Source organism: Oryx dammah, unplaced genomic scaffold (assembly GCF_014754425.2).
Source record: "Oryx dammah isolate SB20612 unplaced genomic scaffold, SCBI_Odam_1.1 HiC_scaffold_26, whole genome shotgun sequence".
NCBI classification, from domain to species: domain Eukaryota; kingdom Metazoa; phylum Chordata; class Mammalia; order Artiodactyla; family Bovidae; genus Oryx; species Oryx dammah.
Window position 1 is genome coordinate 72,184,489 of NW_024070210.1, and position 16,900 is coordinate 72,201,388.

The 16,900-nt window shown below is 44.2% G+C and overlaps 1 protein-coding gene across 1 annotated transcript; it reads left to right on the forward strand.

Annotated features, from left to right (window-relative positions):
* Positions 1-5,602: 5,602 nt before the first annotated feature.
* GJD2 (gap junction protein delta 2) lies at positions 5,603-9,126 on the forward strand. The gene is made up of 2 exons (XM_040226988.1): positions 5,603-5,805; positions 6,816-9,126. Exons 1-2 carry the CDS (start codon positions 5,735-5,737, stop codon positions 7,708-7,710), a joined length of 966 nt encoding a protein of 321 aa, XP_040082922.1. The 5' UTR covers positions 5,603-5,734; the 3' UTR covers positions 7,711-9,126.
* The last annotated feature ends 7,774 nt before the right edge of the window (positions 9,127-16,900 follow it).

Below are 16,900 nucleotides of genomic sequence, written 5' to 3' on the forward strand. Positions count from 1 at the left end.
AGAAGACAAATTTGATGGTTTCATTAGTAAACAGATGTATGTAGGCCACTGGGGGAGATAAAGCTCAATTAATCCTAGCTGTTTGTGAATGAAATGTGGAGGACTTTAACACAGAGACCAATCCCAAACCGAATGCAGTCCCTCACAAATCCTGGAGGCTACAGATGCTGGCGCTTCCCAGAGGCTGTGTATCCAGAGCTGAGATCAGCTTTCTGAGGCTGCCTCTCTGATGCTGAAGCCCAAATCTTGCACACTCAGCAGCATTTTCCGGGTTAGTTCAATGGGTGTTGGGATCACATTGAGTAAAAGCAGCACAAAGATGAGAGCAGGGGGCTAGTGGTCAGCAAGAAAGCTTTTTAGTGAGGGGTCCGGCTGCCCTAAGTGTGTGGGATTTTCACTGAACAAAGGGAACTTCTTTCTTTTCTTGATTTGAATGTAATCTATAGTTGTGCAGGAGCCAGGATCTGCCTCTGTTCAAAGAACATGCAGCTTTCCCAGGTGGATGGTAATAGAGAGCCAGAATAGCTACCCTACTCCTCCAACAAACTTTAAGTTTCCACAGTGCTAGTTTCCACAGCACTATGGAAAGCGCTGTGAGGTATAATGCATGCCCTCTGCTCTCCAAGAATTTATGATCCAGGAGAGGACAGATCAGTGGATTCACTATCATTCTTACACCTTACAAAGTTCCTAGGGGGTTTCGTTTACCAAGTGTTTGAAGCTACTAAGCTAAGCTACTAAGCTACTATACCTGGGAATCTGAGGTTGAAAAGAACGAAACTGGATGAAGGTGCTCAGAAGCTACAGACCTCCAATTGTAAGATAAAAGTACTGGGAATATAACGTACCTGATCAATTTAATTAACACTGCTGTATGTAATGTATGAAAGCTGTTTAAGAGAGTAAATCCTAAGAGTTCTCATCACCATGAATAAATTGTTTCTATTTCCTTTATTTTGTGTCTATATGAGACAATGGATATTCACTAAACTTGTGAAAACTATTTCATGATGTATGTAAAGTCAAATCGTTATGTTTTACACCTTAAATTTATATAGAGCTGTATGTCAATTATATTTGTAAAAAATTAGAAGAAAAAGAATAAAATTCTAAGCATATATAAAGTAAGAGCAAATCCAGATATATCCATGTAGAAAATTGGATTATTCTTAGTAACTCCTCATTTCCACCCTGTATTAGAATATTTAAGTAGGCCATTTGCTATGTGTCTTTACAGGTTTTTTCCCACTAGACATGGAGAGTCTTTCCCTGATCTACTAAGGGAAATTTCTGCTTGGACAGACCTAGCTTCAGAAAGCCAACAATCCAGGTATGGTTTTACTTTAGATGCTTTCAGGTGGCTATGTCCCCATGACCCAAACCATGTTTAATTTCTTCTTCCTTTCTTAAAACTCACCTTTTCTCATCTGTTGAAATTATTTGTTCCTCCTCTCTAGGATCCTTAAATAGCACTTTATTCATAGTTTTTTCCTTAACTACTTGCATGACTTTAGGTACCTAGTCTTTGGATCAGTTTTAACATCTATCAGAGCTACTGGTGAGAACTTGATAAAAATACAGGTACCTAAACCTCACTTCTATAAGATTTTAATTTAGCAGATCTGGGAGAGGACTCCAGCATCTGTATTCATATTGAGTATCCTTAGATGGGCAACAGCAGCAGACGGGCTAAGATACACCAAAGTTTATTCTTCAAGTTCTTTTTTTTTTTTCATGCAAAGCTATTATTTTAATAGAGTAGAATGAGTTTTAAATAAGAATTAAAGAACTTCCCAGTTGTCTTAAATGGGGATCTTCAATCAGGCGGGAATTGAGTCCGAATCCAGTTGGTTGAGACAATGTACTGAGGAAACAGATTCCCAGTTCTACACAGAAGCTTTTCATATAATTGCAGCACAACCAGGACAATTTATTAGTTAAGTATTGGGCTCAAAAAAAAAAAGAAAGAAATACATAAAAAAAGAATGAAATGTTATTTGCATTGACAGGGATACACTTGGAGGACTTTATGCTAAGTGAAATAAATCAGAGAAAGACATACTGTATAACAGGGGTCCCCAACCTCTGGGATCTAGTACCTGATGATCTGAGGTGGAGCTGATGTAATAATAATATAAAGTGCCCAGTAAACGGAATGCACTTGAATCATCCTGAAACCAACCTCCCCCACCCCACCCTGTCCATGGAAAAACTATCTTCCACAAAACTGCTCCCTGGTGCCATAAAGGTTGGAGACCGCCGCTGTATGATATCACTTACATGTGGAATCTAAAAAATACAACAGACTAGTGAACATAATGTAAAAAGAGACAGATTCACAGATACAGAGAACAAGTGAGTGGTTACCAATAGGGAGTGAGGAAATGGGGAAAGGCAATGTGGGATAGGAGATTAAGAGGTACAAACTATTAGATATAAAATAAATTATAAAGATATACTGTACAACATGAGCAATGTAGTCAATATTTTATAGTAACTATAAAAGAAGTATCATCTTTAAAAATTGTGCATTATATTGTATACCTGTAATGTATATATTGCATATCAACTATATGTCAAAAAATTGTTTAAAGGTTAAAAAAAGGAAACATAGCATAGTAATGTAAGACAACTTATAAATGATTTTTAAAAATAAAGAGTTCATTTTTTCAAGGTGTAGTGGGGAGAATAAGGTTTTTATCTAAAAGAAGGCTACTGAATCTAATAAATGAGCCTTTTAAAAACACAGATTCTGCATATAGGCGTTTCTGTGTGTTTACACATGTACACACATATGCTCATGCGTTAAATGTATATGTCATGTTAGTGTAATTTTAAAACAATTAGTTAAATGATAAGCAATTTAGTCATAGTCCAGTACTTCAAAGCTGCACTGTGAGAACTTTTGAAACGTCTTTCCTGTGATCTATGTCCTTAGGATCCATCTTAAAGGGTTTGGGAAAGCCACATGTATAGAACATCATGCAGCCTATTTTTGGGACATTTAAATATGTGCAACAGATTTCCTCAGGGACTTTCTCATTCATTCACTCCTTGTCTGAGACCCTTCACCCCAAAGAGTCTGCTAGGGAAGGAGGAATTACAGGGAGCTAGAGCCGAAGGGAGAGGATGCAAGTCTGAGCAAACACACCAAGTCTGAGTTGGGGAATCACTATTCCATCTGGAGGCAGATTAGGTACCATCTTTGTACCTCTTCTCTGCTGCTAAGTCACTTCAGTCGTGTCCGACTCTGTGCGACCCTATAGACGGCAGCCCACCAGGCTCCCCCGTCTCTGGGATTCTCCAGGCAGGAACACTGGAGTGGGTTGCCATTTCCTTCTCCAATGCATCAAAGTGAAAAGTGAAAGTGAAGTCACTCAGTCGTACCCGACTCTTAGCGATCCCATGGACTGCAGCCCACCAGGCTCCTCCGTCCATGGGATTTTCCAGGCAAGAGTGCTGGAGTGGGGGGCCGTTGCCTTCTCCGGCACCTCTTCTATACCCTGCAGGAAATAAGGAGCATTTGCCATAGCCGTAATGTTCCATTTTCACCCTACACCTTTCTCCATTTTCAGTGGACTCTTTCCTCCTTTGCAGTGAAAACCAACTTCCTTGGTCTAAAGGTGTCAAGTCTAGGAGAGATCTCACTTGATCCCTCTCTCATTGAAGCTTAGGTTGTGCCTTTAAATGTCATTTTACGTAGAGGTGCACTGTGAGTAGACTCAAGCCCATGCCCTGTACCCAATTCTTCCCAGTCTCTGGGCCACCAACTAGCCAACTAGCTTGTATGGTCACGAGCTGAAGGCTCATCACGATGTAGCCTACATAATACATATACAGTAATATGTGCGATGATCCCTGTGGATAATTAAGGCTGCATTACCCGTCTAGAAGGGAGCTAGCAGCTCTTTCACACTGTGTTTTTTAAAAGGGTGACGACCACTTACTGTGCTTTTCGTACATGTATATAAGAGGGACTCAACTACTGTGTCTCCTAACACCTGGTTCTGTGCAGGCGTGCTCAGTCACTCAGTACTGTCGGACTCTTTGTGACACCATGGATTGTAGCCCACCAGTCTCCTCTGTCTGTGAAATTCTCCAGGCAAGAAATACTGGAGTAGGTTGCCATTTCCTCCTCCGCAGAGACTGAACTCACATCTCCCGCAACGTCTGCATTGGCAGGCAAGGCAGATTCTTTACCCTTAAGCCAGCTAGGAAGCCCCTCCTAATACTGACCCCTGAGCTAATTAGTATCAGTGTGATTGTCTTAATTTTCTAGCTACCAATTAAGCAGTTGCTCCAGAGAGAACTGTCAGCAATATATCAATTTAAAAACAAACCAGGAGCTGCTGGTTGACAGTATAGAAAGCCAAGTTTGGAAAACAAAAGTGATGGTGGAGTGAGATTGTGAGTGGCTCTTCTAGCTAGTTGAATACTGAGCTTCCTTACGATCCGATTAGCTCACAGTTTACCCGAGAAGTACCCACTCCTCCAAATAAATAAGTAAAAGATAGATATAGAATTGCAGAGCGTCTGGGTTTGCGCTGGGGAAGCGAGTCCTTGAACCATGGCCGTCCACTCGCTCAAACTAGGCACCTATTTGGTAGAGAGTCTTGTGCTCAAACCCCCATCCTCAGAGACAGCTTCACTCCTACATTTAAGCTTCAGCCTAAATGGACACTCATCCAGCTTTCCTCATTCCTGTATCGGATTCACGATGGCACCGACCGCAGACTCACTCTTAAGCCACGCAGTCCTCTCTTATGAGAGACTGAAAAACGTCCTATTGTTGCCCCCGCTTTCCTTCCCCCCACCAGCATTTCCATTTAGAGAGGGAATTTCAGTTGCATCACCAAACACAAAAAGCAAAAGGTGAGGGATGCAGGGAGAGACGCTAAACTCCCTACTCACACCCCTCCCCACTCACCCACGCGTCGGCTCCCGGCTCCCCCTCCTCCTGCCCCGGGCTGGCGGTCAGGTGAGGTTACCTGGGCGCCCCGAGAAGCCTCGAGGGGCGCAGCGATCCTTCCTCTCGAAGTCGCCCCACTCCCCACCGGGCCCCCAAGACTCTGGCCCCTTCTCCCCCTGCGCGCGTCCCCTGCCCCTCGGGCTCCGGCGCGCAGCGACAGCCGCACGCAGCGCTCGGCTCCCCTCCGCCGACCTGGCGTGACGCAGGCGGAGACTACTTAAGGCCGGATTAGAGGCGGCGGCCGCGGATTCCCGAGCCTTGCAACCGGCTCCGCGCGCTCCGCCCCGGCTTCGCAGGCGGCAGCGCGGGAGCGCCCGGTGCCCGCAGAAGTGCCAGGCGCGGGGATTGGTGCCCGGACCTTTCCTCGGCCCCTAACCCCCGGGAGTGAGTGGCGCTCAAACACTTCGCTCGGGCGGGCGAGAGCTCGCGGACCTGCACGCGGCCACCCCCGCTCCGCCCCGCCCCTCGCCCGGCCATCCCCCGGCTCCAGACCTGACCCCCGGACGGCGCCCGAGGTTCGTGCCGGCTCTCCGGACCGCGCCAGCTGCCCATCAGTTGGACGCGCTTGGGTTTCCTTCCCCATTTTCCCTGTTTTAAGTACAATAAAAGGGAGAGGGGGATCTTGGATTTTTAAAAAATTTTGTTTGATTCTTTAATTGGGGGGCATTTCGCTCCCAGTCGGGAGGAGCGGCCCGGGGAGGGGCCCGAAGCGGGAACGTGCCCGGTGCTGCCCAGTCTTTGTCTGCTGCCTCCGGATGCACAGCGATGGGGGAATGGACCATCTTGGAGAGGCTGCTGGAAGCCGCGGTGCAGCAGCACTCCACTATGATCGGGAGGTAAGGGCGACGAGCCGGCCATCAGCGGGCCCCGTCGGGCGGCCCCCGGGAGTCCTTTCTATCGTCCAGACCGAGCCCCAGCAGCCCTCAGACCATCCTCTGTCTCCTTCCCATCATCCTTGGTCCACGCGCCTGTGTTCCCAGCATTGAGGGATTGCCTGACGCCCAGTGATGCCCCCCTCCTCAAGCTGCTCCTCATCAGGAATCCATCCCTTCCCTATGAAGCACCACCAGGGGATTCACTTTTCTTCCATTAGCAAAGGAGTTATTGGCTCAGTCGTGGTACCCCCACTCTCCGGAGTCAGAGCCAATCTTCATCCAGTTCCCTAAATAGAATCTACAAAGAAGGCAGGATTGTATTTGGACAGAGAAGGGCAAATGGGGAGATGGATTTGCTCTTCGGAGCAGATATATCTTTCCCCAACAAATATTTAACAAGCTAGACTGATTTGCCTGTTAAAACCTACAGTGTCAGAAACCCACACACCCAGTTGACACATTTTGTCTCTATATAAACTATATATATTCATGTATATATGTGGATATATAGTTATAACTATCTGTTTATGTAAAGCTTAAGTTCAGTATTCATATTGAGGATAAACTAAATATCCAGTTGGAGTACTTACATATACATAATTTGTGTGTAGGCTTTGTATTTGCTGTATTCAGCTATTCCATGTGCATTTGCCATATCCAGAGGGAAGTTATATTCTGTGCCTCTCTACGTTACATGTATACAAATGAAATTGATCTGTTGCAAATACACCATGTCCAGTGTATGGAAATGCACATGCTTAAGATCCCTGTAGTATGAAGCGTTCCCAGACTACCAACACCCAGCAGAAGGGGAAGAGACCAAAAGGTTTGCTGAATTCCCAGTTCAGGACCACTCTGGATGGATAGCTCCCCAGTCAAGGACAGAGCTGGGAAATGAGCAATAGGGCTTTCCTATTGAGTCAGTGACTCAACCCTTGAGAACCTCTCTCCCTCCCTTTTCCCCTGCTCAGGATCCTCTTGACTGTGGTGGTGATCTTCCGGATCCTCATTGTGGCCATTGTGGGGGAGACGGTGTACGATGATGAGCAGACCATGTTTGTATGCAACACACTGCAGCCCGGCTGTAACCAGGCCTGCTATGACCGCGCCTTCCCCATCTCCCACATACGTTACTGGGTCTTCCAGATCATAATGGTGTGTACCCCCAGTCTCTGCTTCATCACTTACTCTGTGCACCAGTCTGCCAAGCAACGAGAACGCCGCTACTCTACTGTCTTCCTGGCTCTGGACAGAGATCCTCCTGAGTCCATGGGGGGTCCTGGAGGGACTGGGGGTGGGGGCAGTGGTGGTGGCAAACGAGAAGATAAGAAGTTGCAAAATGCCATTGTTAATGGAGTGCTGCAGAACACAGAGAACACGAGCAAGGAGACAGAGCCAGATTGTTTAGAGGTAAAGGAGCTGGCCCCACACCCATCAGGGTTGCGCACTGCAGCTCGATCCAAGCTCCGAAGGCAGGAAGGCATCTCCCGCTTCTACATTATCCAAGTGGTATTCCGAAATGCCCTGGAGATTGGGTTTCTGGTGGGCCAATACTTTCTCTATGGTTTCAGTGTCCCGGGGTTGTATGAATGTGACCGCTACCCCTGTATCAAGGAGGTGGAATGTTATGTGTCCCGGCCTACTGAGAAGACTGTTTTTCTAGTGTTCATGTTTGCGGTGAGTGGCATCTGTGTTGTGCTCAACCTGGCTGAACTCAACCACCTGGGATGGCGCAAGATCAAGCTGGCTGTGCGAGGAGCCCAGGCCAAGAGAAAGTCAGTCTATGAGATCCGCAACAAGGACCTGCCCCGGGTCAGTGTTCCCAATTTTGGCAGGACTCAGTCCAGTGACTCTGCCTATGTGTGAAAGGGCAAGTTTTGGGAAGGCCTAGGGGATGACAAGTAGCCCCAAGGCAGATGACTCTGGAGGGTGGCTCTATCTGCCCTCATTTATGTGACTGTCATCATTGAGATATATTGAATGAGGCTGGTTAAGAGAAGATCTTGCATCAATCGGAGAGGAGAGAAAGTGGAATCGTTACCACATCACACCACTGGTTCCAGAGACACCTGGACAGAGTGATGAGATGGATGAGTTGGACTCCTTTGGGCCCTTTTCTTCTGTGGTCCAGTTTGATCCTGATCATTGTGGACTTGAACAGCTACCGAGTAGGACTTAGCTCTGCTAAGCTCTGTATTCTGGTGAATGGCATGAGTCAACTATTTAACTGGTACAAAGTTTGTGACCTGTCTCAACACATCCCTTCATCCTGGGCTGCAGGACAAACATCCTTGAGGTATCCTTCATGTACCTCCCCCATCAGCATGCCCCTCTCCCTCAACCTGGGACAGCATGCCAGCTTTCTCCTCAATCTGGCCTTACAGTAGACCTAATATGGTTTATCTGCAAGCTAGAGGGAATTCTGTGGGGTGCTTTTCAGAGAATGACCATGGCATAGGTTTGCATAACAGCCCCATCTGATTGGCCCTTAGTCATTATGAAAACCTTAGGAATGTCTCAATATTTCCAGTTTTCTAACTCAAACTGCACTGGTGCTGTTTATTAGGGGCAGGGGTTGGGTGGGAGGGGGGGGGATTGCAATATGCAACTATAACAGTCCTACGGGATGGTCGTTGCACTGTTAGGCATGCGGTTATGAGCTTCGGGATATTTCTGCCTTCCAGATTGTGGACTTTGGACAGCATTAAAAATATTTTTGTTGTTATTGTTAATATCAAGGGTGTCTACCCAAGCCACAGAATCTCTAACTGGTGTATTTAATTCATGTTCTTATATAGTTTTCTTGTGCAACACAGCTGCACTTCATTTTGCCATGGTTTGAATTTACCTGTGTGCTCACACCAGAGACCTTAATCAGCCCATGTCAATCCTGATTTATAATTTTATCAGTTATTTTTGAAACACATACAATCACTGGCTTAGGAAACCTGAACCGAAACACTATTGGCTAACACGCGTTTACGCATACTTATTTGAGACATATACATATACCAAAGGTTCAAAAACCTGTTGCTTTGGACTGTGAATATGTTTCTTTCTCTTTGCTCTTATTTATTTAAGTGCCATACTGTACCTTTTATATCCACTGTTTATTTAGTTAAAGCGTTGGCCAAGAGTAATATCTGGATAATGTGCTTTTATGAAGCCCTCCATTTCCTTTGCATTATCATTATGATTTTTGGTTTAGATAACAGACGTGATGTAATACACAACTGAGGATATGTTTAAAATAAAGTTCTTGCCTTTTTTTTTTAATGGGAAGAGTCTGCAATTTTATGTTTTGATTTGGATTCTGTTTATTTAAATATATGTTCAAAAATGTTTTGTCACATATTTAAAAATCAGAACTGTGAGGGCAGGAAGTCATGGATGCTTGAATAGTACTTGGGGGATGACTGATAACGTCTAGTCACTAACAGATGAGACAAGACTGGTACATTTTGTGAAAGTATAGAAGACTGTGATGAGGTATTCAAATAGTGGTGTTTACTAACTCCTTTCCATTTTAGTCCCAGATTTCTCTGCTTGTCTAAGGATATTTCTTGTAATAAAATGTCAATGCTGCAACATATTAGTTTATTCCAGGAGTGGAATTATTTTTCCCATTTTACCATACTTTCCTGCTCTCAGCTGTCACATTTGGCAGCAGGCCATGCTCCCTGTGCTTGTCTATTTGAGACCTGATGTTTAAATGATGCTAATCCAGTAGTCAAACAGGACCTTCTAGACCAGCATTGTCCAATACAACTTGGTGTAATGATGGAAACTTCTGTTGTCTTTGCTGCTTAATATGACAATGACTATTGAGCTCTTAAAATGTGGCTAGGACAACTGAATAACTGAATTTCTAATTTTATTTAATTTTAATTAATTTAACCATATAGGGTTATTGCTACTGTATCATAAAGCACAATTATAGACTTTTAATCAAGCACTTCTTATTGGGTTCTTCCAAAAGAGATTAATCCTTTGCTTATGTGTCCTAAGATATTACTTTTTAGCAACACATTTTACTAACATATTTGGCATTTTCTTTCTTTTTTAGTTTTTTTAAAAAAACACCTTTTTATTTTATATTGCAGTATAGTTGATAAACAGTGTTTGTGATATTTTCAGGTGTACAGCAAAGTGATTCAGTTATAGATATACACATATCTGTTCGTGTTTGGCATTTTCTGTCTACATTAATGGTCCCATTAGTTCTGTAAACTAATGCGCTTCCTCAGTTCTTAAATGCTATTCACCTAATTCCAATACGCCCTTCATCTGAATATTGCAAAGCAATGTGAAATTTCTTGGATGATTGCTTTTCAAACACGATTGTTGTATCCTTTAACTATGACAGTGTGGATGCCAAATTTAGAATGAAAATCTGTTTATTTCAATCTATAGGTTTCCATCTGCAGTATAAATAGGCAGTTGAAAAGGATTATTCTCGAGTAAAGAAACAGATCCTCCTCTGTTTTGTGTTTGGTGAGCTAAAAATGTTTTAAGATGCCTCCCAGAGATGGAGGAAGAGTGTTGCTTGAAAGCTCCTAGCATATGCTTGGGTGTGAAAGAAGTAGGAAGCTGTGTGGAAAACAAGGGCTGTTGTATTTATGCCACAGTGTGAGATTGGAAGAACGATAGTGTTTCCTGGTAGAAACGCATCCCGTATCAGTGGAGCTCTTTGATGTTTCCAAACACCTGCAAATGCAAGATTAATTCACTTGTTGGTAGTAGAGAAGGGACACACCTTCCACTTGGCTTATAGAGTCATTCCTCAGATTTACTGATGTGTGTCAGTCTGATTCTTTCACTTTCTATTTAATGAAGGAAATACACTGATGATTTGATGGTTCACATAGCTATGTGATGGGTATGATCTTAATCTGTACTTTTGAGAGGACAGCACCAATCTCTTCTTATAAATTTAAGAGCCCTATAGTGAACCACAGGGCTTCCCTGATAGCTCAGTTGGTAAAGAGTCTGCCTACAATGCAAGAGACCCTTGTTCGATTCTTGGGTTGAGAAGATCCACTGGAGAAGGGATAAACTACCCACTCCAGTATTCTTGGGCTTCCCTCATGGCTAAGCTGGTAAAAAATCCGCTTTCAATGCGGGAGACCTGGGTTCAATCCCTGGGTTGGGAAGATCCCCTGGAGAAAGGAACGGCTACCCACTCCAGTATTCTGGCCTGGAGAATTCCATGGACTGTATAGTCCACGAGATCGCAAAGAGTTGGACATGACTGAGTCACTTTCACTCGCTCACTAGTGAACCACAGGCCCTTTTGGGCTGTGTGTGCATACTGTGTGTGTGTGTGTGCATGTTGGTGGGAGGTGGTGGGTGCTAAGGCATAAACTGAGTCTAAAAGTTTGAATAATAGCCTGGAGAGACTAAAGTTACTTAGCCTGGGGAAAGGAAAGCCTAAAGTACGGAAATTGTCATTTTTAAGTCCTCGAATATTTAAAGGGTTAAAAAGTATAAGGGATAACAACTGTACTTGCTGACCTCTGAGAGCAGAGGAAAAAGACTGGATTCAAAATCAAGGGTGTAGAAAATTAATAAAGTACCAGAAAGAACATGGTTTCTCTTTCACCTCTGCTTTTCTTTCTTTCTTTCTTTTTTTAAATGCTGTTTCTTTTGCAGGGAATACCTGTCTCACCACCTTCTTTCACTAGGTGTGTTCCTCTTCACTCCCTAAAAACTGGTTTGACTCTCTGCTCACACAGGAACCTATTCTAAACTCTCCTCCAGGCTGGCTTAGTGTGCCTGTGCTGAGCCTCCATAAAAGTCTCTCTGCCCCTTACTGCTTGGAGGTGAGATGTTTCTAGATCAGTGTGTGGGCCCTTGAGGATGGCAACTGTGCCTTACCCATTGTAACCATGTGTGGCGTTTATTATCATCGCTACATCTACTACAAGAGAGATGGATGCCTCAGTGTTCCATCTGGCAACAGTCTTAACAGACTCAGTGTATGGAAGCCACAAGTACCTTACGAAGACATTAAGTCAAACTTTTTATTATATGGTTGAGAAAACTGAAAGATCTATAATTAGAACACGGAGTTTCTTAGAAAATGATGTAACCGTTCATCTTGGAGAATTGTAATATTTAGGAAATCAGTATTTCTGTTGGTTTTACTTACTTTGTATTTTATAAGGTGTATTTGTCTGCTTGGGCTGCCGTAACAAAATATCACGAATGGGGCGGCTTGAACAAGAGGCATTTGTCTTCTCACCACTCTGCAATCTGCAAGTCCAAGATCAAGGTGCTGACAGGATTCATTTCTTCTGAGGCTTTTGCTGGTTTTGCAGATGGTCCCCTTCTCTCTGTGTCCTCACGTGGTCACCCCTCTGAACATGTGCATTCTTAGTGTCTCTCTGTGTGTCTTAATCTGCTCTTCTTATGAGGACATGAGTCACATTGAATTAGGGCCGACCCTAATGGCCTCCTTTTAACATAATCACTTCTCAAAAGACCCTGTCTTTAAATACAGTCACATTTTGATACAAGGGACACAGTTTAGCCCATAATACTAAATATTTTCAAACCTTTAGTTACCCTTATGCTTGGGAGTAGCTACATAATTTACTATACAAAATGGGTTATCTTTGAGAATAAAAGGGGCAGGATATCTAAGTGAATGGAACACCAGACCTGTGAGTGTAAATTGGATCTGTCCTTAAGCAAACCAAGTTGTGTGGCTGCTTTACTTAAGACAATCAACAATCGTTGAGCTCTTGCTCCAGGGCCTGGAACCCTGGAGATAATGACACCTAAGTCTCAGCTCTTGAGAAGGGCTATGAACTGCTGTCAGACAGAGATAAAAATTTATGTCAGTAATAATTAGGTGGCACTAGTGGTAAAGAACCTGCCTGCCAGTGCAGGAGACCTGAGAGATGTGGGTTCAACCCCTGGGTCAGAAAGATTCCCTGGAGGAGCACATGGCAACCCACTCCAGTATTCTTGCCTAGAGAATGCCATGGACAAAACAGCCTGGTGGGCTACAAGCCAAGTGTCTCGAAGAGTTGGACATGACTGAAGCAACTTAGCACTCAATAATGGGAAAATAATAGTTTAAAAAATACGTGTCTTTGCCCTCCAGACACCCTAACTTAGAATCTCTGATGCTGTAGCCTGGGCATTTCTTTCCCTATTTCTAGGGGATTGAACGTGTAGTCAGGATGGAGGTCCACGACGTCAGAGACATACATTAGCATAAAATAATGAGAATCAGATATTTGGAGGAGAAGTTAGGAAAGGGGAGAAGAGAAGTATGAGGTTCTCAATGCTGCCCTTGCTTATGTCGTGTGAAAAGTTAGTGATGAGAAGCTCTGAGTAGAGGACTAACAGCAATTCCCAGGGCTTTAAGAGTAGAAATAGTGGCCTTGGTGGAAAGAGAGGCTAACCGGAGGATAGAGCCTGGAGTGAATGGAGGAGAGGCCCAGTTTAAGGGCTGATAGGGCAAGTTGCAAAGTGGTTTCACAAAGTTCAAGGAGGTGGAAACTCAAGGAAGAAGGTCTGTTCTGAGTATTCAACTTACACTAAGCATTCAGTTAGACTAAAATGCTAAATTGAAGCTAGTTAAAACTTCTAAACCATCCACTAAACTTGGTGAGTGAGTGGGAAGTGAGAAAGCGGTGAGCACAGACTGTCCTTTGTTTTGGATACTCCCAGACCTCCTGTGGTTTCATTGAAACAGTAGCAGGTGAACAGAAAATTATCCATCCCATCCGAGCCAGGGCTCTGAGACTTAATCAGGCATGGCAAGCCAGCTTTGTGACTACTCAAAGCTTATGTTCATTTAGGAGAGGCTATGATTTTTCCAGTGGTCATGTATGGATGTGAGAGTTGGACTGTGAAGAAAGCTGAGCACCGAAGAATTGATGCTTTTGAACTGTGGTGTTGGAGAAGACTCTTAAGAGTCCCTTGGACTGCAAGGAGATCCAACCAGTCCATTCTGAAGGAGATCAACCCTGGGATTTCTTTGGAGGGATTGATGCTAAAGCTGAAGCTCCAGTACTTTGGCCACCTCATGTGAAGAGTTGACTCATTGGAAAAGACTCTGATGCTGGGAGGGATTGGGGGCAGGAGGAGAAGGGGACGACCGAGGATGAGATGGCTGGATGGCATCATGGACTCGATGGACATGAGTCTGAGTGAACTCCGGGAGTTGGTGATGGACAGGGAGGCCTGGTGTGCTGCAATTCATGGAGTCACAAAGAGTCGGACACAACTGAGCGACTGAACTGAACTGAACTGATACACCAAGTTATAAAATACTTTAGCTCAAACAGATCTGATGGAACACAGCCTAAATGAATGTTGTGGCTAAAATGTGTTTAGTGGCTCTTGTCATCTTAGGGTCTTGGGGCTGTAAGCAAGGACAGTGTATAAATATAGAGGCCTCTGGGAATTCCCTGGCTGTGTCTGGGACTCCACGCTTTTTCTGCAGGGGGCATGGGTTTGATCGCTGGTTGGGGAATTAAGATCCCACATGGTGTGTGCCATGGCCAAAATAAATAATTTAATTTAAAATACCAAAAAAAGAAAAAATAGAGGCCTCTGAGAGGAATTTTGTTGTTCAGTCGCTAAGTTGTCTCTGACTCTGCGACCACATGGACTGGACCATGCCAGGCTTCCCTGTCTTTCACTATCTCCTGGAGTTTGCTCAAACTTATGTCCTTTGAGTTGGTGATGCCACTCAACCATCTCATCCTCTACTGCTCCCTTCTCCTCTTGCCCTCACTCTTTCCAAGCATCAGGGTCTTTGCCAATGAGTCAGCTCTTTGCATCAGGTGGCCAAAGTATTGGAGCTTCAGCTTCAGCATCAGTCCTTCCAATGAATATTTAGGATCGATTTCCTTTAGGATCGACTGGTTTGATCTCCTTGCAGTCCAAGGGACTCTCAAGAGTCTTCTCCAGCACCACAGTTTGAAAGCATCAATTCTTTGGTGCTCAGCCTTCCTTATGGTCCAACTCTCCCATCTGTATATGACTACTGGAAAAACCATAGCTTTGACTATATAGATCTTTGTCTGAGAGGATACTGGTACCAAATATCCATGCACCATTTGCTGTTGTGAATCAAATCTTTGGTTCACCCAGGCCAGTATTCTAAGTCTCTAGCAGCTGGGGCTGGAGAAGGCAATGGCACCCCACTCCAGTACTCTTGCCTGGAAAATCCCATGGACAGAGGAGCCTGGTAGGCTGCAGTCCATGGGGTCACTATGAGTCAGACACGACTGAGAGACTTCACTTTCCCTTTTCACTTTCATGCATTGGAGAAGGAAATGGCAACCCACTCCAGTGTTCTTGCCTGGAGAATCCCAGGGATGGGGGAGCCTCATGGGCTGCCGTCTATGGGGTTGCAGAGAGTCAGACACAACTGAAGCAACTTAGCAGCAGCAGCTGGGGCAAACCCAGTTCGGAGGAGTGGCCCAGTTCTCTCTGACTCCAAAGACTAGGATGCTCTTTAAGTTAGATAGGTCTATCTAACTTAAAAAATAAAGGACCTATCATTTATAACTATACCCCACTCCCCAGTCTCCAATCCCTTCCTTGAAAGTTTCAGTCCCTCCAAACATCAAGCAATAGAAAATGATTCAATTCAATTCAGTGCTTTCTTGAATGCCAATGGTACGCAAGGGCTTGGATTAGGTATTAAAAGAAATTTACAGACAGGTGTGATGCCCTCCCTGCCCTCACAGGTTCTACAGTCTATCTGAGGGGAATAAATCAAGTTCATAAAGAATGTGAAGTGTCATGTTCAAGGCTCAAAGTTTTCTGAGATCTAAGGAAGCCATCACTCCAGGGTGTGTGTTTGTTGAAGGTGGGAAGCAGATAGAGAAAACATCACCAACAAAGTGGTATTGAGTTGGGTCTCCTTGAAGAATAAAGGAGGTGTGGATCAACATAACCATTCATCTCTCAAGTGGTGCTAGTGGTAAAGAACCTGCCTGCCAGTGCAGGAGAGAAAAGAGACAAGGATTCTACCCCTGGGTTGGGAAGATACCCTGAAGTAGGAAATGGCAACCCACTCTAGTATTCTTGGCTGGAAAATTCCGTGGACAGAGGAGCCTGGTAGGCTACAGTCAATGGGGCCACAAAGAGTCAGACACGCCTGAGCACACACAGAGCGCACCAGCACACTGGGACATAGTGGAGAATTGGGAGATTTTTGTTTTGTTTGGAGTTCACAGAGAGAAGTGGTGGGAAGTGAGTTTGGAAGGTGAGGAGAGTGGACCACGTGGTGTATGTGGCAAAGAAATCTGCACTGAACTGGGGAGAAATGTGAAGAAACACCTTTCAACAAAGCCCCTTCGTGCCATCATTTTGAGTACACTTAGGTCCCCAGGCATCAGCCACACTGTCCCTTTCTGACCATGCAGAAATTCCATCTCAGGATCAGGCTTGATTTGGAAAACGCATTTCAATCTCAACAGTAACGGATTGGAGCAAATATCCAGGGTGAAGGTTGGGGATTTGGCAGCATGGCCCCATTAACATTAGTGGGAGTTAGTCTGCTAAATCCTAGACACTGAACAGAATCCTCATGATTATTCACCAGGATGACCTTTCTGCTGTAAATTGATACAATATTTCAGAATCACTTAGAACCGATTAAGCTTTGTAGCATCTCTCTCCTAAAAGGGAAATCTTTTTGAAAATTGCTGTTCTGTGCACTGAAATGTCTGTATTTGTGGGCAACTCTCACCAGCAGGAACATATGGGCACCTAAATATAGAATTGGTGAATTTTGATACCTCTGAGACATTTGATCTGGGGAACTTTGTCTGTTGTACCTGTCTCCAGGTAGGGGCCAAGCTTTTGCAAATGATTGCTTTCTCCAAAAAACGTCTTTTTTGCATAATTTTCTACTTTCTTCCCTTCATATTTTTTATTTTCCTAAATATAATTTTAAATTTTCTGAAGGTTTTTTATTATGAAATTATGATCTCAATAATAGCAAAGACATGTTAAACATTTCCCCCTTAACCCTCACAACGGTCCTGTAAGACGAGTGCTAAGTATGAGTACATCCATTTTT

What these genes read in the sequence shown, in the direction of transcription:
- GJD2 (XM_040226988.1), top strand. Translation starts at nt 5,735, where the DNA reads ATGGGGGAATGGACCATCTTGGAGAGGCTGCTGGAAGCCGCGGTGCAG. An exon ending in CACTCCACTATGATCGGGAG is followed by an intron (nt 5,806 to 6,815) that starts GTAAGGGCGACG and finishes TCCCCTGCTCAG; the next exon opens with GATCCTCTTGACTGTGGTGG.